General features: G+C 49.9%; 1 protein-coding gene across 9 annotated transcripts in view; it reads left to right on the forward strand.

The window, feature by feature from the left end:
* ILDR2 (immunoglobulin like domain containing receptor 2) overlaps positions 1–18,586 on the forward strand; it is a 55,545-nt gene extending 36,959 nt beyond the window's left edge. For 5 of the 9 annotated variants that reach the window (XM_079107921.1, XM_079107920.1, XM_079107922.1 and 2 more), the window contains 5 exons: positions 6,739–6,852; positions 9,789–9,893; positions 10,486–10,702; positions 11,533–12,142; positions 13,188–18,586. In XM_079107921.1, the coding sequence (XP_078964047.1) occupies positions 6,739–6,852; positions 9,789–9,893; positions 10,486–10,702; positions 11,533–12,142; positions 13,188–13,223 (1,082 nt within the window). In that variant the 3' untranslated portion in view covers positions 13,224–18,586. The remainder of the gene's footprint in view (positions 1–6,738; positions 6,853–9,788; positions 9,894–10,485; positions 10,703–11,532; positions 12,143–13,187) is intronic. The other 4 variants (XM_079107928.1, XM_079107927.1, XM_079107924.1 and 1 more) reach the window with 1 other exon arrangement.
* The last annotated feature ends 3,533 nt before the right edge of the window (positions 18,587–22,119 follow it).

Raw genomic sequence — 22,119 nt, forward strand, 5'->3', positions numbered from 1 at the left:
GTGGAATCCTGACGTCTGAGACAGGGAATGAGTCACACACTGAGAGGTAAAAGTTAATGATCAAGGACACACAGAAAATGAGAGTGATAAACCGTGCAGTTCGTGTCCCCAAAGGATGGAGTGGGCAGAAGAGCTACTGAGGGGACTGTCCCCTCTTCATCTGCTGCTTCCCTGTGTCCCTAGTCTCTTCTCTCCCCTTCCCACCGGGCACTTGCCCCTTTCTTCCTCTTTAATTGCTCATCATCCTAAGTGATGCTACTCATAGAGGCAGATCATTGTCCTCTCCTGGCTTCAGCCTTTCCTGAGTTCCTGGTTGTTGCAGTTTAGTCATTTGGTCCCACCCTGCCACATTAACTGCAATTAGAAGTGGCTTTAAAAATAGAAAAGTGCATCATCGCACATAATGAGACATCCCGAAGTAAAGTGGTTAGCTCCAGGTGTGGCTAGCCGGACAGTTTGGAGCGTCCCTGCAAGAACTAGCTCTCTCATCATCTGTGCTCTCATCCTGAGCACGTCCCCTGGCCTCCATGGCTGGCTGCCCTCGTGAACCATTGGTGGCAGCAGTAGTTCGAGGTATGAAGTGCATTCAGAGAGAGAGGAAGGTTGCTTCATCCTTGTGCCTCATTTCCCAAGAGTGAGAGAAAATTCCCAAGAGCTCCTCCCTACCTAGCAGCTTTATCGGCCAGAGTTGTTCCCCATGCCCATTCCTGCAGAGGCCTAAATAACTATTGACCTTGAAAAGGAACACAGTTCGAGTCTGTTGGCCCAGAAACAGAGCAAAGATGGCCACCAGTCAGTCACAGCCAGTCTGGCCCATGCCATTATTGTGTCCTGGAATCAAGATTTAGTTTGTCATGGTCCCCATGGACACATCTCATGCTCATGGTCCCAAAGTAGCATTAGTGTTGGCCTTTGACTAATTCTCCGTTTAAAGAGGTGGCTTAAGCCAATGTAGATTGTTCTATAGAGAACAGTACAATGTTAAGAAATGTTCATTTGTAAAAATGTAAGTTTAGCTTTATTTATATTTGCATGCTACCTCGATTCCAGGGTAATCGGCTAGCACCAGCAATTTTTCAGATTACCTGTGTATATGGTACTCTTCGGAACACTGCAGGGTGAAGAAGGCTTCTTTGGGGAGCCGTGTAGCGGCCTTCCCGTTGGTTCCTGCGTGGGAGGGGGAGAAGGGGCCAGATTCCCTCTCGTGAGCTTCCCTGCAGTTACTGGAGATCTTCTCCCATACAAGAAAGGGAGCTGGCCTCCTCCTGTCCAGGACCGCCTGCAGCTTCCTGAGGGTCCTTTCTGTTGGCCTCCACCCCACACCTGTTCCCAGCCCTCCGCTCCCTCCTCCCTCCCTCAGTACCTTTCCTGTCAGCAGTCAAGGTGCATCGAACCTCACCCGTTCAAGAATGAACCCGCCCCTTCCTCTTCACGGAGCTCCTTAGTGAGCTTTGACTACTTAGTGCCCATTTCCCTGCTGGCCCTCAACTCACTCCATCTCGCCGTGCTCTCCACCTCTCCGCGGCCGGCCCCGCCAGGTGCCCGCCTGCTCCGTCCGCTGGATGCTCCTGCATCCTCACACCCTGCCCACGTACCTTCCCTGCCCTTCTGAACACGGGCAGCCCTCCCTCCCCGTCCCTGGGTGCTGGCTCTTCTTCCTCTGTGTCTTCTAGACGTGGGTGTCCCTGGGCCGGTTGGCGTCTCCTGGGAAGTCCTTTCTACTCCCCGCCATCATGCTGGTGACGCCCACTCATTACTCCAGCCTCTCTTCAGGCCCATCCCAGCTGCCCTGGACCTCTCCACCTGACATCTTGCAGGCCTGTGAACCCCAGTCTCTGTGAAATGGGGTCCACCTGCTGCTTGTCCACCTCATTGTCTACGCACCCTATCTCAGGGATGGCATCTTCGCCCAGTCGCCAAGCCACAGGGACGCTCACCTACCCCCGCCTTCCCCCTCAGTCCCCACCCCATGGTCACCAGGTCCTCCAGATTGTACTCAAATGGCCTTGGCCTGCTTCGTTCTCCTGTCTGTACTGCAGCTGGTCCTCCCTGCCGTCACCTCTACCTGCTTAGTGCTTGTCTCCTTCCTGGCCTCCACATCCCCTCCTGTCCTGCTCTAACCCACTTGATTTCAGTCTCCCTGGCCTCCACTCATCCTTTGTGGAAAAGAATTGAGTAGGGTTTTGAAATGTCATTTTCAAAATTAATAAGGATGTGTCTCTATATATACACACATCTATATATGCATACATGCCTACTGTATGTATACAGAGATATGCAAATCTTAAGAACCACTTCTCCCACAGTTGAGCTGCTGTCACCCTGGGGGTGGAATCTGGCAACTGCTCCACCATCCATAACCAGCCTTGCTAAGCTCGTTAAGACAGGACAGGAAGAACAGGGCTACGTGCATGGAAGTCTATGACAGAGACTTCTTTCTCAAGTTTTATATGTTGGATTTTGACTGCAAAGCAGAAATTAGCTGAAAAATAGCTGATCCTTAATTGGGTCAAAAGCATCAAATCCCTTAAGAGTTTTTGAAATCGTGGTTTGACATCAGAGGGACTATCCCTGCTTCCCCTCTCCAGCAAAGTCCATGCTGGCAAGGCTGGTAACTGAGAAGTATGAAGTGCCAACCCAAGCAAAGGCTGGGCCAGACCTGACTTGAAAACAGGAATAAAGCAGCCATTGACCTAAACTGAAACATCACCAGGAAAAGAGCCGTTTCCCAGATCTGTTGGCTTTGGCCAACAGTCTGTGACATTTCTTATTAAAATATCAGAGTTCTATGATCTTCAAGTTACAGGTGAAAATCAGTCTGATCCCGTTCTCTGTTTTCAAATCAAGCAATGTTTCATGAGTGCCTACAAGTCTTCCCTGCCCTCAAGGGCTGCAGAGCCGAGCAAAGAGGTGACTGGGGACTGTGATGGAAATAAAGTGAGTAAGAGTTATGAGGCCTCAAATGGAAAAGCCTGTGATGTGGGGTCAGAAAGGAGACGCCTCTCTGGGGAGAGGAGGGGCTGGGGAGGTCTTCTCTCTTGGGCACGTGGGTGACACAGAGCCAGTTTCTCTGGGATGAGAGAATGATCTAGTGTGCCACCCAGCCCAGTTTGTAGCTTACCATTAAGAAGACTACACAACCACCAACAAAATCCTACACCTTTTAAAGGGAGAATTGTCTAGAATTTTAGTTACCAAAACCAAATGGAGGATGCCCATAAAGTCTAAAGATCAATACTTTGCCCCTGTCTCTTTCTGACCAATTAGAGGAATTCCTAATTGCGACTGAGAAGTCAAAGCTGGAAGGATCTGGCACTGTGGAACCTCTGTCACACCAGTATGGAGAGACAAAACTGTTGTCTTAAGGCAGCTGTTTTGCTACTGTGACTAAATGACCCAATCAGCACAACTGTAGAGGAGGAAAGGTTTATTTAGGGCTCACAGTTTCAGAGGCCTTAGTCCACAGAAGGCCAGCTCCATTCCTTGGGGCTCAAGTCAAGGCTGAACATCATGGTGGAAGAAGGTGGCAGAGGGAAGCAGCTTACATATGGTGATGAGCAAGCAGAGAGACTCCACTTGCAAGATACAAATGTACACCCCAAAGCCAGGCCCCAATTCCCGCCTCCTGCAGCCACACCCACCTCTTCAGGGACCACTTGCTTAATCCCTGTCAGGGGATTAATTCACTGATAGTGTTAAGATCCTCACAGCCCAATCTTTCCTCCTCTGAACCTTCCTGCAGTGTCTCACATGTGAGCTTTTGGGGGCACCTCACATCCAAACCCTAATAACTGCCCTCTTCGTTTGAGGCTGTAATCACTGTAACTTTTCAGAACCTGACCACCTATGCACAGATGCTCGAATCTGTATCGTGATGAGGAGTGCAATTTTTTATAATGACACAGAAAACAATCTAAGCTGCAGCCCACGTTGCAATTAACCCAGGCTCCTCCAGCTGCTGCTCGGCATGACTGCCTCTCTCCGCTGGGGACAGCTGGTTCCATGTGGCGACAGCCCCCCATGTGACCTCATCCCAGTGCCACTGAATGCTCACCACATCAGCGTCTCACCCCTGAGAACTCCTGGATGGGCCTCGGCTGCAGGTGGAGCAGCGCCTTCCCTCGGTGCTGCAAACACGCTGGAGTTCTTTACTTGGAAGTAATCGCTAGAATTGATAACCACAAAACATCCCAACCTTGCTGCTCCCTCAGGCTACCATTGAAGCCTTTCCCTTCCTGATCAAAATTCTCCAATACACCACCCACATGGCTGCTGATGCCATAGCTTGTGATCCATGAACTACGCTTTCTGCTCTCAGTTTTTCTTCATTCATGCTTTCGTTCGTTCACTCATTCATTCATTCATTCATTCATGCATTCTCTGAACACCCAGGCTTTTGAGTGTCTGTGATGTGCCGGCTCTGTGCCAAGTGGTAGGGACATGGAGGTGAACAGAGGCCCCTTGTACTCTTCTTCAGACAGTTTGTAGTTTATGGATGGACACTGTTCTGGAAGTGTTCTTTCCTAAGGACCCACATCCCCACCCTTCCCAGGCTGGCAGGGACCCAGCACACACTCAGGGAGGCGCGCGAAGACTGAATGATAAGGATTCTTTTCCTTTAGGAATCTTTGAGAAGATGAGGCAATTATATAAACGACTTGAAACAAACTAGAATGTATTGAGGCCACAGTAAAAGTTCCAGCTAAATGACTCGTAAGTTAGCAAGAATGTCAAAGCAGAAAAACAGAGACAACTTTTCTAGCCCTAAGAATCAAAGAAAGCCCTTTGGGTGAGGTGACATCTGAGCCTCCCCTTGTGCATGATTACAGAGCTGCTGGTGCTCCTCTGATTGGGCCTCAGTTGTCCCCTCTTCTTTCAGAGATGATTGGAAGTGTGGAAGGTGTCCTTTGCACTTTGTGGACATGAAAACCGAGTCCTGCAGGCCTGCGTTTGTTCAAGGCCCCTCCAAGAACCAGCAGCAGCCTGCCTCCAGCATGCCCCTTCCCCGATTCTAGCCTCATCGTCAGACGTAGCTGCCTAGTACAGACGGAGCATTCCGTGGGATAATTGCATTTTAATTGAACTGTCTGTACTACTCTGCTAACGCCTCTGCAGAGATGGGAGAGTGTGTAGCTTGATAAATAAAACACATTTCTGCTAATAATTGCTTCCACATAAGGATTATGGATCTGACCCCTGGAGAAAGGTACCACTGAAAATCATGTGCTGAGACTCCTAACTTTTTTTCTCTTTTTTCCCTTCTATTTCACAATTTGAGGTGGCTGTGGACTGCCCAGCATGTTCTCACGTAGAAAATCAGTGCACCTGCAAATGGGTGTGTGGGCGGCTTCTCTGCCTTCAGTGCCTGGCTTGGGATTAGGGGGCTGTGGAATTCTCTATTTTAATCTTCCATGGAGAGAGCTTCGTCTATAGTCAGCGTAGTGTGTCCAGAGACTGTTAAGCTGATTTCCTCTGGAGGCAAACGTGCTCTTGTGCTTTCCTCATGGTGTTGCCCCAATTTGGGAAGAGGGATCCTGGGGCTTGGCTTGCTTCTTTCATCTGCCATATGGTCCTACTGACCAGAAGACAGGACCAAGTTGCCGACTGTACAACCCACAGCTCACCTGAAAGCAGCCCTGCTCTGGGTTTCACCTGTCTTCTTCCTCTGCCTCTTCTCCTTAGACTCTCAGAGGCAGGATGCCCTGGGTCAGTCTAGGTCATTCCTGGAGAAGAGGTGAAATCCCTGAGTTCCTAGGTTTCCCAACCACTCGATGAGGATAATAGCAGTACTGCCTCGGGCAGTGCGAGGCATGAGTACCTAGCAGACACTTAGCACAGCACCAGCACATGTTCAGTGGCCTGTGCATCTCCTTCCCATTGCTTTTCTGTTCCCATTCCGTTGTTCCTGCCTCTTTCACCCCCCCGCTTCTCCTGTCTGTGCAGTAGGCTGCTGATGTCTGACCACCCTTGGGACTGTCCTTGGCGGGACTAGAGTGGTCCAGGGCTTACGCAGCCCTGGCGATGCCTCACGGAGAGGCAGGAGATGGTGCATCTCTCCTGCTTTAATTGTGTATTTATTGAGCCCTGAAAACAGCATCTGTTTGTAACCACATAGCTGCAGGTTGAATTAATCGTGTCTAAAACATGGTGTTCCTTTTCCTAGAAGGAAAATGCTAAGGAATGAAGTGGAGCCATGGTTGGAAACCGTGTGTGTCACATTTGTCGTGCACAACTGTGCGTGGAGTCTAGAATCTAATCTTAGCTCTTAGGTGCCCCTCCGCCCAATTTAGGGAGGGCCTGTGCCATCTCCCAGATGGCTAGAGGTTTTGGGTACCTGTGCTCCTCCCACCAAGGGGAGGTGCAAGCCTCAGGCTGTGGGGCGACAAGTGTCCTGAATCTAGAAATCTAGGTCTGTGTAGACCCCCCTTCCCCCATGGAACTCACGCGTACAGCAAATGAGCCTGAAGTGGAGCTGTAGGATCTCAGAAGACAGGAAGCACCAGCGGAAATGATGGCAGTATGCTGCCTGGGAGTTTGTCGTTGACCTGTAGGTCTCTGTTCCAGTGAACCCCCCGCTAGAGGGGGTCCCAGATCTGGGCCCCGTGTGTGCCGATCGTGATCTCTGGGTGATTTGAAAGGAGTTGTTATCATGGGGAACCAAGTCTGCCTGGTGAGACGGCTGCTTCCTTTGCCTCATGTCTTCCTTTTTTAGCTCACCTTCTTGTGCTTTCTCAACAGTTCGCAAAGGTTACCGGATCCAAGCAGACAAGGAGAGAGACTCCATGAAGGTCCTATACTATGTGGAGAAGGAGCTGGCTCAGTTTGACCCAGCCAGAAGGATGAGAGGCAGATGTGAGCATCTGTTGGTTTTAGGTGCTCTGTGTGATGCAGGACTGAGTAGCTGCTCGGGCAGTGACGGGGCTGCAGAGCCAGAGCCATTGGGGTGCTGGCAGCTCTGGTTCACCAAAGTGAGCGAAGGGGCTTCTGGGGCAAAGAGTAGGGCAGTCCCACATCCTTGGTTTATGTTGGGTGTCTCCAGGGTACAGCCAGAATACTCAATAGAGCACTGTGGCTTCTTAGTCCTAGGGTTAGAAAGGGTTATTAGAACACTTCCCCCCTGCCCCCTTTAAGGACATGCACAACAATGACTTAACATCTGGAGCTCAGCAGCAGTTCTTTTCCAGCATGAAGAGCCCAGCCTTGAAGTGAGCTTCCCACTTGAGACTCCGTGAGAGTAAAAGAAGAGACTAGCAAAGTGACTCTGGGAAAGAGAGATGCCTTTCTTCCCAGATGCCCAACCATAGCAATAAGGGCTGGGCAAGAGGCTGCTCCTCTCTTCAAAGAACTTTTAATTACTAAGTCTGGAGGTGGTAGGGCCCCAACCCTAACTTACACAGAGCCCTTGCAGGCTCTGCAGCTGACGGAGCTGATTCTTTGGGGTAGATTCCAAATTACTGTCTGTCATGGGATGCAGAACAGAGCAGGTCTGCGGGGATGGCTGACTACCAGAGGGTGCTGGCAGGCTTGGTGGTGAGGTCAGGACGTGCTTCCTTTGAACCCTCCTCTTCTTGGAACCGAAGAGAGACTTGATGGAATTGTTGGGGAAACAGTCCCAGACTACAGGAGCTTTATTCAGATGAAGGACAACATATTCCACCCAGTTTGCGATTCTAAATCCAGCCCGTCTGCTGCAGCCATTGCTGCATCCTCCCACCTCGCTGACTATAAAAAGACCATCTCCAGATTGGAACGTCAGGGATGCAGATGTCACTGCACTTGACAAACGAGTTGTAGCAGTGTTGTCATGGATCCAGTAGGGCCCAAGACACAGTCAGGGATTGAGAAGCCCAGGCAGGAACTCCGTGAATCTCACACTCAGAGAGAAAGTTAACAACTAACATTAAAACTAAAGAGCGGATTCTTGTCCAGGTGGTACCTCTGCCATCTGACTGGCTTGATTAAAATGGTCTCCAGGGCTCAGCTGGTCAGAAGGTGGTAGCTCTCAGAGTCACTTAGGGACTGCCTGGCCAACCTTTGTAGTTATAGATGAGGAAACAGAAGGCCACAGGGGAGAACCTAGGTCTTCTGATTCCCAGTCTTACGATATTTACAAGTTTTTGAGCTAATGGTGTGTAGCTCTCTATGGTAGTTTCTTTTGAGACCACAGACTCCTCATTCCTAGGACTCCCGACTGATGGAACTGGAAAGGGCTCTGAGGTTGTAGAATCCAGAGGAGGACAGTGGTGCAGAGAGGAAAAGTGGCCAGCATCAGTACTCAGGGCCAGTGCTGGGATGAAGCCCAGATCACTGGAACCCGCAGGTTAACATTACAACTAATGCATGGAGGTGAAGTGGAATAGAGCCCCCTTTACTTTGAAAGGTTGGTTTTGTTCCTGAAGAGCAAAGTAAACCTGAGGGTGGGTCACAGAATGGACAATCTTGGAAGTCTTATTATAACATGGATCTCATGGTTTCAGAGTAAGCCGGGAGTCATAGATTCTGTAAGAATTGGGAGTTTGAGGGCTAGGCTCATGAATTTGCTGGGCAGTCTAGACCTTATTTGCCTTGCCCTTGTAAGTGGTGGGTTGCCCTTGGGATGTTTTAAGCCTGAACATTCTAGAGCAGGGGTCAGCAAACAATATCCCCTGCTCCAAAGATGTCCCAATTTCTATTTTTATAAGCAGAATTTTATTGGAACACAGGCATCCCCTGAGTCCCTTATGTATAATCTCTGACTGCTTCATGTTCAGCAGTAGAACTGAGTGGTTGTAACGGTGTGGCTCACAAAGCCCAGTGCCTTCCCAGTTTGCCTAGCCCTGTCCTAGTACCTCACTGGCTTCCTCTGAACTGGGAATGTTGATGTCTCTGTTCAGTTGGCAGCAATTTTAGTGTAATTCACATCCTGGAAAGTTTGTTCTAGGAGTGGTGAAACAGGGATAGCTCTTACTACCTGAGGGATGAAAAAGTCATGTTTTCTGAAATTTAAGGAAAATTCTGAGCCAACAACATTATTTTACAGTGGTCTCACTTTGGTGCATTTAAATTTTTATTCTATATGGTTTCTAGGAAATTGGAATTCACAGGACTCATAAGAGGGAACAGTCTAGATTTGATTAATCAATAGTATCTCAGTTATTTTCCTTTAACATAAGCAGAAACTACTCCATTCTCCTTGAGAGGAAGAAAAATTTTAAAAATCAGATTATAATTCAAAACCAACTGATCACATGATTGAACCTAATGGCAGTCACGGTAAAGGCTGTGTCCCTGGTGAGATAGGGCTAGGAGGTGTGGTGAGATGGGGGGTACCTGTCTCACTGCTGTGCAAAATTCTGTGTTCTTCCCAGGACTTTGGGAGCTCAGAGAGGAAAACCAGAGAGAACAGGAGACATGTTTGTGCTTCCCACATCTTATCTTGGCTTACATCTTACTCAATAGCCAGGCTTTAAACCTAGAAAATATTGTTTTAAATAATATTTTCAAAGTCCTAATAACAAGATCTTAGAAAACAAATGGATCCTGTTACATTACAAATAGGCTCACTCAATTTATTTTTTAAATAAAATGAAATTCAATATATCTCAAAGCTCTCTGACAGCATCCCGTCCCCCTTTAATTTCCAGACTGTGGTTTTGATCCTTTTTTCACAAGTGCTTTGCAAAAAGCTACTTAGGAGATGAGGAAGCAGTGACTAGACACACCCGCACATATTAGCTGGGACAGGAGCACAGAGAGCCCATGGGCCCTAAGGCAGCCCACGTCCCTGTCCTTCTCACACCTCCAAACAGTGGCTGGCCCATCATGGCCACACACTGGCATGCTCACTGGACAGGGGAAGAAGTCTCTCCAGGCCTGGGGAGTGGACCTGGTGCCACTTGGAGAAGATGCCTTGGGTGAGTGTGGACTAAAGCTGGCATGAGATGCTAGCATGCACTCCCCCTGACCTTGCGGGCTTCTTGCTGTGTGGGGAAGGGCTCCGTGGAAGGAAGGCAGAACAGTAGTCCTCTAAAGCCTGGGGCAGTACTGGCTCTGTAGGCCCCATCTTGGCAGTGGCCAAAGTAGGGAAGGTCCTGCCACATGTGGCTTTTCTCTCTCCTGTTGTCCCTTTTGGTCCAACATACCTGGGATTATCACAGCTCATCACAGAATTATACTGGATAAAGAAAAACACATGAACCAGGATGATGATGTACCAGGCCAGCTGCAGGGAGCCTGAGTTCTGGGAAGTCAGCCTTAGGTGGAACAAAAACAATTGTTCTCCTGTTCCAAGAAGAGGCAGGAATCTTCCCTCTCAGTAAGCAAGTAGGCTTCCAACTGGAGCCAGTTCCTGCTGCCCAGAACACCCCACCCATAGGTCTACAGCCCACCCTGAACAGGACTGAGGCCCCCAGCCAGGAGTTTCTTAAGCCTCTGGTCTCAGCACTTGGCAGAATTCCCTTCTATCTAACATGGAGAAATCTGTCATGCCTGGTTTTATCCCTGCAGATAACAACACCATCTCAGAACTTAGCTCCCTGCACGAAGAGGACAGCAGCTTCCGCCAGTCTTACCATCAGATGCGGAACAAGCAGTTCCCTGTGTCTGGGGACTTGGAGAGCAATCCTGACTACTGGTCGGGTGTCATGGGAGGCAGCAGTGGGGCCAGCCGCGGACCCTCAGCCGTGGAGTATAACAAAGAGGATCGGGAGAGCTTCCGGCACAGGTGATGGCCGCCAGGGGGCAGAACAGAAGCAGGTAGACCTGAAACTTGTCTAACAGCATTGTCGCTGCTTCTGGGTCTCTTTCTACACTGCGCGGGGCATCCCCTTCTCACATTTATTAACCTTGGTTCTCCATGTGTATAAGTGATCATCCGAGGCCTTTTGAAATGTGAGCTCTGGGCCCCTTAATGAACCCTCACGTAGCTCTGCCCTGATACATTTTATCCTACAACCTCTAAAAACTCCCATCGATCATCTCCATCGGTTTTGATCATTTGTTGCGTGAAGGTAAAATGCCAACGCTGTATACAGTTGCACTTGATTCTCATGACTGGAAGGCAGCCTCCAGTAATATCCCCATTTGAGGTTGGGGAGGCAAACTTCTAGATGCTAAGGCGCTTACCAGGGTGAGAAGACCAAGCACACCGAGGCTGAGTTTACCACTTAGGCGCGCCCCCCTAAATGGCACCTACTGCCCTTTACCTTGAAGGACAGTCGACACTGCCTCTCACTCTCATCAACTGCAGGGGGTTCTTTTGCCCAAGAGGTAACCTGGCCCTCGGCTGGATGGAGAAACAGGCTGCGGTGAACGCCAGGAAACACTGCAGAGGCTCCTGGGGCCTCAGCCGTGTGCGCTGCGCTTGCAGGGGTGTTGAGCCGGGGGGCATGGGACGCGTAGCCGTGAACCAGGGCACACCCTAACGGTCAGGAGGCGTGCTTGGGCCCTCGCTGAACGCCGAGAGGCGCCCAGGAGCCGGCGCGCTTCCAGGCCAGCCCGAGCCCCGCAGGCGCAGGGTTTCGGCCCACTGACCCCCGACTCCTCTGTCCGCAGCCAGCAGCGCTCCAAGTCGGAGATGCTGTCGCGGAAGAACTTCGCCCCCGGGGTGCCGGCAGTCTCCATGGACGAGCTGGCGGCCTTCGCCGACTCCTACGGCCCGCGGCGCCGCGCCGACGGCAACGGCCTGGAGCCGCGGCCCGGGGGCCGCTTCGAGCGGGCGCGCACAGGCCTCCTCCAGGACGGGCCGCTGGAGGACCTGTACGGGCGCGGCCGCAGCCGCGAGCCGCTGGACCCCGAGCGCGGCTGGCCGGAGGACGCGCCCCTGCCGCGCCTGGTGAGCCGCACGCCGGGCACCGCGCGCAAGTACGAGCACGCGTACCTGGGCGGCGCGCCCGAGCGGCCCGAGGGCGCGGGCCGCGGCGGCAGCCTGGAGACGCCCGCCCGGCGCGGCGCGCAGCTCGGCCCGCGCAGCGCCTCCTACTACGCCTGGTCGCCGCCCGCCGCCTACGAGCCCCGGCCCGGCGACGTGGAGCTGGAACCCGACGACACGCTGCCGCCCTACAGCGAGCGCGAGCTGAGCCGCGGCCCATCCTGGCGCAGCCGCGACCTGCCGCACCACGGCGGCTCGGAGAAGCGCAGGAAGAAGGAGCCCGCCAAGAAAACGGTGGGTCGCGGCGGGCGCGGGGCGGGCTGCGGGGCAGGTCGGCCGGGCGAGAGAGGAGCACGTGGCCCTGCAGCGTTAGGAAGGGCAGAAAGCGAAGGCGGGCCGTTTAAGGAGCGTCTAGCGCCTCCGCAGGCCAGTCGGGGGCTTGTGCGTCAGGGGCAGCGAGTTGTCAGGGACCTCTAAGTGCGGGGCTCCGCATCGCCCGGCCCCTTCTGGGAGGGGAAGAGGGTAAGTTCCTGAAAGAGCCCCCATCCAGAGAAGGGCAGGAGCCCCTGCTCTTTACCAAGGACAGCTCGCTTTGTCTTTCCACCTTTGACATTTTATTGGGTGTAAACTGTGTACTGTGCCTTGTGTGTGTAAAGGAAATCGTTGGTCCCGGCCCAGCTGCCCAGTTCTTTATTTCCTTTTCTACTGTGAAGTGCAGAGACAGCCCACTCTATCTCTCAGCCGCTGAATTGAGACCTGGGCCTCAAACACTGGGGGACAGTTCCAGATATCCACAGTGGGGTCCCACCCTTGCCTTTGGAGGCAGCTCTCCATGCCCAGGTGCCCCATCTCCCCGCCATGTTGTTTATCTGGAGTCCTAGCAGGAGATTTTCTTTAGGGTGGAGTATGGGGAGAAGGGATAGCAACAGACAAGAGGCTTGATACATCATTAATCCCTCCAAACAATTGTCTTTTGTTCTTTAAATAGAAGAATGCTATGACCAAAGTACTGTGAGTAGGGAGGAAGCTTTCAGGGATTCAAGTCTGTGGTACCCTGCCCTCACTTGCTGTTGGGGGCATGCTGTAAGCACAGTAGCTATTCTTAAGGGGGTGGTAAGTTATTCTGCAGCCATGGAACAAAGTTCTGTCTGATGTGTGTTGGCTTCAGCCCCCCCTTGAGGCTTGGGAACATCAACACAAGTCTGTTGAAGTGTCCTAAGAGTCAAGATGTGCCTGGCTCTGAACGGGTTCTGGACTCTGCCCAGTGAACCAGTCTTGTATAGTTGCTTTCTTCAAATATCTTCTGGTTTAATGTTGGACTCTTTCTGTTTTTCCCCAGAGTGAGTTTCCAACCAGGATGTCCCTTGTGGTTTGATGTTTTCAAGACATCTCTGGATGACCAGAAGTCAGACACAGACTACAGGAACAAGACACAAGCCAGCAGGCCAGGACCTTCTCTGGCCACCACCTTGGAAGATCTGCTGATCTCTGCTTCAGCAGGGGACAGGAGGCAGCCTTTCAGGAGGCTGATTCCAAACCTCAGTGCCCCTCCAGCTAGTTTGAGAAGCTCATCAAGAAGACAAAACATGAAAACATCGCACACCGAGTTTCTCCCCCAGTTTCTCCTGCCCAGTCTCCTTCCTTAGTGGAGCCAGGACTTCATTTCCAAGTCTGAAAGAGTTAGCCCTGGAGTGCTAATCTCCAGAAATTTCCTGTGCCTACAGAATGCTTTTCTGTACCTCCCGAGCTATGCCTGGCAACTGGAGAATTTACTATCATTAGAAGGCCTGCTTGGCCCGGGGGGAGATAATTTCAAGGCAAAATATGCCTTGTACCCAGATGCTTCCCAGTCACTACACTAAAATCAGAAAGCCTTTGGTGATCTCAGTAACAATGACCTCCCAGACTATCATAGAAGTGGCTGTTCTGAATCAATTCTTGAGTGACAAAACAGAGTGTACCATTCTGAAAACCTGTCTAAGTGGTATTTCTTTGTTCATTCTGAGGACATAAAACTGCTCTTTCTTTTTCTGCTGCACCTGTCGACATCTGAGTCTTGTACCCTAAGGGCTCTTCTCTTCCTCTGCTCTCCTGGACTTGCCACAGGTTGGTGCCATACACAGAGCCCACCTGTCTGCACTCTGATTAGAGTTGTCATCAGGTGCCTTCGGTAGATGTTTAATTTGCACACGTGAAAGAGAAGAGAGAGAAAAGGAGAAATAAGTTGTGCAAGATGGAAAAGAATAAATGACCTCCTTACGTTTTACATGTGGGTCATCTTCCCCACAAATGCCACTAGGTCCCTCCTGGGTCTCATTTACCATGAATTGTTTCTCCATCCTGGTTCTGCCATTGTGGGGTTGAGCCTGCATCACTTGGCATCACTGGGCTGCCACTGAGGATGCTTTAGGAGGTAAAGGGTATTGTTTTGTCAGGAAGGAGCCCTTCCTGTTCCTACTCTTGCCTAGATGATAGGTTCTGTCTAAATCCCAAAGTGAGACCCTTTGGATTTAGTAATTTGTAGGTTGCAAAAATGGCCACGAACTCTTCCTTTCTCACTGAGAGGTGGCAGTCTTTTTACCCACCCCTGAATTTGGAGTTGGCCATGTTGTTTGATTTGACCAATGGCCTGGTAACAAATGTAACATAAGCAGGGACTTGAAAAGTTCTCATGCATTGAATTTGTCCTCTCTTGCTGCTCTTGAGAACCTTGCAGCCACCACCAGGTGAAGGAGCCTAGACTATCCTGCTGCATGATGGAAGAAAAGGCCTAGTTACCCCTGTCCCCCTGTGTGACAGCTTATCTACACTCAGCTGATTGCAGACATGAGAGTCCAACCAAAACTGACAGAATAATGGCCAGGCTGGGCCGGGTCCTACCTGCTGGTCCCTTCTCGAAGCACGAGAAGTTGGTGCACCCTAGGTGTTCACTTTCTTCAAAGACAAAACTGACTCTTGTTGGCATGTTCTGCTCTGAATCCATCACTCCATCCAAATCTATACGTCTCTCAGCCTCCACTTTCATCACAGCCTCTCACCCTGCGGTGGTGGAACATGTGATTGGGTCGAGTCACTGCAGGAGGAGGAGGCTTGACCTCTTTGTCTGCCAACCCAGCAGTGGTCCATTCCCTGAGCGTGGGTCCATGGACAACCTCTGAAGAAGGTTGCTCAGCCCCTTTTTGGTCTGCAGAGCCACCTGCCAGGACCTCCAGAGTACCACTCCACTAGCTCCTGTTCTTCATGGCTTTTCCACAAAGTCCTACGTGTACAATGTTACAAAGAAGCCCCCCAGGGAGGGTCAGAGGGATGAGCTGTTACCACTGCATGGAGGAGAACCGGCCTACCAAAGGACTTCAGATCGCTTGGCCTGTCCTAGAGGAACCTGGAAGACAGTTCAGCCCAGTGCTGGCACTTCCAAGGGCTGGAAGACACAAGCCATAACTCTGGTGCTCAGTTTTAGACTTGCTGATGTCCCTGACCTCAGCAAGCCTTGGTCTGGTCTGTCTGGGCTCCAGCTCAGATGGAGAAAGTCACCAATTTTGGATTTCAACTTGCTCAGGCCATTTTGCAGAGCACTGGGTAGCTGGCTGCAGTGGCTGCTGTGGCTTTATAACAGCACTGTGCCCGGCTTCTCACCACCAAAGAGCCCCACAGCACCAGCTGCAGAGACCAGATGTGTTGCTTTGTGAAGCCAGGGGCACGTGTGATGTTGTTGACAGTTGAGGGGAGCCGTGGGAAGAAGTTATTAAAATTGGAAGCCTGCAATTCAAAGACAGCAAAACTAAAGACAGAAAATAAAAAATGCAAAGGCAGAGACCTGTGGAAATAACCTGGCGGGTGGTGGAGTGCTGGGATTTGGGGCCAGGTCGTTCTCTGTAGGGCTGTAGGAATCACTCATCAGAGAGAAAAGGCAGTTGTCTCTGGGTTTGTGAACAGGAGGTGAGGAGAATAAAGGAGGCAAAGCCTGTTCTTCTGGATACCAGGCTTTTCTCTCACCTCCTTTTTTCATCTCCCCCAAGACTGCATCCTGCATAGGAAGTGCCTGTATGCTAGCTTCCTCTCTCAGCTTTATTGGAGTTTAAAGTCCTGTGTAAGACATGTCTCCATTGGGACCATACAGTTTAATAGGGAAATGAGACAGGCCCAAGAAAGAACTGGAGTTCATGCACATGATAGGAAACAGTGCTATGGATAAATAACTTTCAACCCAGAGATTCAAAAGTTTTCTTTAAATGGGACTATTTTGATATCTAAATGTATGTGTTTGTCCATCATCCCATGAAAAGACTTGCTCAGTCAGTGATCTGGAAAGCCAGTTCTCAAAAGTCTAAACGGGAGAGAGGTGAACCAGGCTGGTGACAGGAGGAGTGGCAGGGCCCAGGCCTGCTGGAGCTGCGTCTGCCTGTGAGTCACAGCTGAGTCAGGGATGAGCTGGAGGAGCCGTGGAGGCCGGTGGCGGGAGGTGCAGGTGAGTTGCTTCACTAGGTCAGCCTGGTTGGCAGCGGGGAACAGTGGCCAAGGCCTAGCAGCAGGTGCTCACTCCTGCTCCCAGGCATGCTGGCGTGAGCTCATGTCCAGCTCTCCAGGCCCAGCCCTGCTCCAGGGCTGCCCTCCTTCCCTGGGTTGGGCAGGTGTCTCCGTGGCCCCTCGTCTCCCTTCTCAGAGTGTACATGTTCAGCACTTGGTATGGGACTGGGCATACTAGGATGGGAAGGGGCGGCCACCCAAACCTGAGGCACATCTGTATGTATTTCTAATAATCTGCAAAACGTCACGTGAATGATCCCATCAGATCTCAGGCAGCCTTCAAGAGAAGCTGAGGAAACAGGTCTGGTTAGCATTCACCACACCTTTCTAATAGAGGGAGAAACATCAGCCCACTGGTGAAATCACAGACCCTTTCCATCCTTAGACTCCCCAGCCGTAGGTCTTTCCTGTTGGATCAGTGTTTCACACATTGCCTCACCCTAAGAATGACTTGGCTTCTATTGGTTAAAAGGTATCGCTGGGGCTTGCCTTAATGGATTGGGGGGTCTGGAGCCAAAGTCTGACCTTGGACTTGGGTTTCAAGAGAGTCCTTTGATGGGATGCCTTTGGGAGGTGCTGCCCTGGGTCAGTCTTGCCCCTGTCAAGGCTGGCCTGAGGTGTCCTTGGGCAGTGGGTGGGTTCTTCCAGAGTCTGGTGAGGCCCTCCCACGTCCCTGGGGCTGACAGCGGTGAGGCACCCCCATCCTGACAGTGACTGGGACTGGCTTGCCAGAGTGGAGTGGAGGGACGACCGAGGGGGAGGGAGGGTTAGGAGCCCCCAGGAGCTTTCCTCCCTTTTCAGAATAGTGATCTGTTGTGACACAGCCTCAGCGCAGACGACAAGAATAGCAGGTGGTTTTCTCATTCCCTCGATGCCATTCTGAGCAAAACTTAGATCACGACCGGAGAGAAAGGAGGCCATTGGGGAAATGGCAGATGCAGATCATTTTTCAAAGCACACAGATTATTAGCCTTGCTAGTCAGCACCACGTCCCCCTCAGGATCCAGAGCAGAGTGGGCAAGAGTAGTAAAATCTACATCATATCTCCTCCCAAGATTGGATTTAAGAGCCGCCAGAATCCAAAGGGAGTTTGAAATTGACTTATAGTTGTAGAAATTCAAATTCAATGAAATAGCAGCCCAGATACTTAAAGCCCTAGAAGAAAAAGTGCCTAGTTTTTCCCTGTCTACCTCCCAGTCACCTGGGAGGCTGGCACGTGAAGCTGGAGGTTCGGGGGGCTTTGCAGGAGAGTGGAGCACTAGGAAGCCTGCCCTGGCCGGTCCCTTACTTCACTAAACGTTACCGTTCACGACGGACCTGGCACATCATCTCATGCCCCTGGGATGGAGGCAGGGCCAATGTCAGAACTTGAAGCTGAGGTTGAAAAGCTCTGAGGTCCGCCTCCAGAGGTCGGCCTCGAGGAGTCTGCCCCCAAGGGGGTGGCTTTTAGAATCCGACAGCCAGGTCTCGGGCTGCCCAGAGTTCTTCACAACGGCTGTGGTCCTCGGGCTTGGAATCTGGCCCGTTCTCTCTCCAGAAGAGCCCTGAACTGCCAGCTCCTCCTTGTCGCTGTGGGGAGCGGCTGTGCAGACAGGCCCTGTTGCTGCTTCATCCTGCTCTCAGAGGGGTCCAGGTGCAGCAGCCATGAGTGAGGGGAAGGGCTTTGGGGAATAGGTGCTTCCGCCTTGGAATCCCTGAAGAGGAATTTCTGAGCCAAACTTTCATCTGGACACAGACTCCCTGGGCCAGGGAGTGGGATCCGCTTAGGAAGAGACAACCTGGCATCTCTTCTGGCAAAATTTGGGTTTGAGTGGAAACAAAAGGCAGCTCTAGTGTGAGGAGGGGAAGAGGGAGAAGTTCAGCTAAAGCTTCGTTGGAGCTTTTTGGTGGGGCTGGCTGGGGGGCGAGGTAAATGCACCCCCCATTTCTTCTGAGGACACTAGAAGAGACACATGGCTTCTCCCTTACCGCTGCTTGAAGAAAAGCCAAGGTGTTAGACACTGCCCACGAGAAATGTCCTCATGGAAATAAAGAGCGAGGGCACAGAAGAAACTATGGGCAGAGAGGGGCAGATGTGCCCAGGAAGAGCCCGGCGGAGGCTGCCTTGCCTGTGACATCGGCACTGAGCTGTTCCTATCGCTGGCTGCTCACCAATCTGTATCAGACAGACAAAGTGGATTTGGTTGTGATGTTTTAAACTAAATAAAGCATTCTGGTATATGTTTGCTCTCAAGAACTCATGATTGACCTAACCAGGGCTCGTCCTGATCTGACAGCAGCTGCCTCCACAGGACCAAGGGTGCTGCAGCATGCGTCTCCTCCGAAAGTTCAAGAGCAAACGCTGTGGGACGATAAGGGAGGCCGGCACTGAGGGAGCATGATGTGTGTGTGTGTGTGTGTGTGTGTGTGTGTGTGCGCACGCGTGTGCGCGGGCGCCGTGGTGCTGGGGGTCCAGCACCCTGCAGGTGCTGGGAAAGCACTCCCTAAGTTGCCCAGGCTGGCCTTGAACTCAGACGCCCTGCCTCCGCCTCCCGAGGCCCTGGCTGCGATGTGTTTCTGCAGATGTTAACGTTCTGCAGTGGATGACTTGTTGGCACTCAGTCAGCTCACCGCTCGGGGAGAGGGTGGGCGGGAGAGGTGGTTGGACAATGTGCAGGACCTGGCGGCTTTTCAAGAAGGGAACTAGCATTTGCCTGGTGGAAATTACACTTGGGGAAGGGAGGAAAGAAGCTGTTGGTGGGAGGACATTTAGGTTCTGAAGAGATCTGAGAAATTCCACAGCACTGTAATTAAGAGAAGGCAATTAAATACCTTTGTTAGCACAAGAAGTGATAAATAGCTCAGGAACCATTAATCCTCTCTTGATGGCCAGGCCCTGTCAAGGGAGTTCCAGATTCCAGGGCTCTGTTTGAATGGAAAATCTGTACTTGCTTGAAGCATCTGGGTATAATTTTCTTCTTTTAGAAATTAACTTAAAAACGTTAATGTATAGATTTAACTTGAAAATAGATGGAAACAGTTTAACTTAGAATACCTCCTCTGGACTTTCTGCCATTTTCTCTAATGATTTAATTCCATCTTGCTTGTTCAGTCCTGTAATATATAATATATTACACATATTTTACATATAACACCTTACATATTACATATACATATATAGCGCATATATGATAAATATGTTATCTATATATAGTTTATTTAGAATCATTCCTGTTTTTCCTATACCTCTTTTCTTCCCCCATTTTAGATCTTCTTTTTGAAATCTTTTCTTTCTGAAGGAAAATTTCTTTAGTACTGATCTGTTGGTAGGATACTTTTGTCAGTTTATGTTGATCTAGAACAAAATCTTTATTTCATTCTTGTTCTTGAAAGATAATTTCCCTGGTTATTCAATCCTTGATTGATGGTTATTTTCTCAGCACATTGAAATTTTTATTTTACTTTCTCCTGACCTTCATTGTTGCTTTCCTGAATTCAGTCACCAACTAACTATCCTTCTTTCATAAGTGACCTGTCCTATCTCTAGCTGTTTATTTTTGTTTTTGTCTCTACTGTTCTTTGGTTTTAATTAACATGTGACCAGGTGTTGATTTCTTTTTATTTATCTCAGTTGGGATTTGTTGTGCTTCTTCAATCTGTGGGTTAGATTTTCATCAAATATGGAAAATCCTCAGCTATTAAAACATCAAACATTGCATTTCCTCTAAACTCTCTTCCAAGAAAGCCAATTAAATGAATGTTAGATCCCATTCTACCTCCACATTGCTTCTATCTTCTGAATATTCCGTGTTTGTCTTCTGTTCCCTACTTTGGGTCATTTATTCAAGTTTATCTTGTAATTCACTAATTTTCTCTTCAGCTGGCTCTATTCATCCTTTCAGTTTTGGTACTTTTTTTAATTTCAAGAAGTTCCACTTAACACTTTTTCAAATCTTCTTGGTCCTTGTTGACAATGTCATGGACCTTACTGTATATGCAATATCCTGTGATTTCTTAAACTCTATTAAAATTCTAAGTAATTTAAAATTAAAATTTCATATGCAGTAATTCAAATATTGATAGTCTTCATGGATTTAATTTGGGTGTTTGTTACTTCTGCTCTCACTCATGGTTTCTCATATCGTTATGTATATTTTATTTTTTGATTGTGAACTCATGTTTGGTGTCAGGAAAGACCTTTCCTGATTTTTATGTATTGCCTTCTTCAAAACAGCTCCACATATAGCCAGCAATCTGGAAGGTCCAGGAGGAATGAGTGAGTGAGTGAAGAAGTAGAAGTGTTGGCGGGGAGGTCGGGAAGGCACATGTTCTTCTCTCTAAAGCAAACTTCTAGACTGAACCCCAGCTAGGAGATGGCAGAAAGTTTCACCTTTGCGTGCTATTCAGAACCTGATCTCTGTAAGAGAAGGACTATTTTAATTACAGACATAAGACTATTTTAGGGGTTAACTGGTAAGAGAAACCTAAGAAATTATGGATTTAGATTCCATTCAAGAAGGAAGGAAAGAGTAGAGTCACAGGAGAGAACAGGATTAGGCAAGATGAATTAATTTATTTCCCCACACTTTGACTACTGCTAATCCAAATTTTTATATACTTTCAATTTAAGAAATATGTAGGCTGGTTCAAGATTCTACTGGAAAATCTTGGCAGAGACATTCTAATAATACTCATCACACCATTTAGGTGGAAGCTACATCTTCTGCTGAATTGGATTTAAGCATTTCCTGAATGTTTATCAGGTGGCCTGAGATGACTCACCAAACATGGCGGGAGGTGCAGAGGCGGCTAAGGCCCCCGGTGAGCCAGTGAGCCTGACACGCCATCTAGTGGCCAGAGCCCGCGGCAGTGCCTTGGGCCAACTTCCTGGGACCCAAGGACTGGCAAGAGGCCCTTGTGCCTGGGGCTACTGAAGAGTCGTGTTCCTGGGAACTGTATAAAAATTAACTTCTGGAAAATCAAAGTGCACTAGGAGGTCTTCACGTGCGAGTGGTGTGTTCTGCGTGTTTTTTGAGTTTTTCCGGGCAGACTTCTGCAGGTCCACATGGGGAAAGCCCTCGCATCTACCCGCCTTCTAAATCAGCTCAGGACTCTCCTTCTGCAGACTCACAGTGAGGCGAAGTGACGTGGCCCAAGTGTACAGAGCTCCTAGACAGCCCGTTCTCTGGCCTTGGGCTGTAAAAGATGAACATGTCTCTCTTGCTCTCACTGTCTCCAAGAATCAAGTGGCAGAGACACAGCCTCATGTTAAAGCACTTTATTCTTTACCAATCCTTGCTCCTTGGAGATGTCCTTTTATATATTTTGTTACATATCTGTGCAGCAGCCTGGCACCAATGTATTCTTCCTGGATTTTTCCCCCCTTGACAGGTGGGGCCTCATTAGAACAAAGTCCGAAGGGTATATATGCCAACTTCTGTTTAGCACTGTTCTTAGAAAAGCCCTTTGTTGTCGGGCACAATGGTGCACGTCTATCATCCCAGTGACTCCGGAGGGTAAGGTAGGAGGACCTTGAGTTCAAAGCCAGCCAGCAACTTAGCAAGGCCCTAAGCAACTTTAGTGAGACCCTGTCTTGAAATAAAAAATAAAAAGGGCTGAGGATGTGGATCATGGGTTAAGTACACCTGGTTTCAACCTCTGGTTTAAAAGAAAAGAAAAGAAAAGCCTTTGGGTTGGGGTGTGTGGCCCCATGGTAGAGGACTTCTTAGCACACACAATGTCCCGGATTCCATCCTTAGCAAATG

This window comes from Sciurus vulgaris (genome assembly GCF_902686455.1).
Source record: "Sciurus vulgaris genome assembly, chromosome: 12".
Classification (NCBI taxonomy): Eukaryota; Metazoa; Chordata; class Mammalia; order Rodentia; family Sciuridae; genus Sciurus; species Sciurus vulgaris.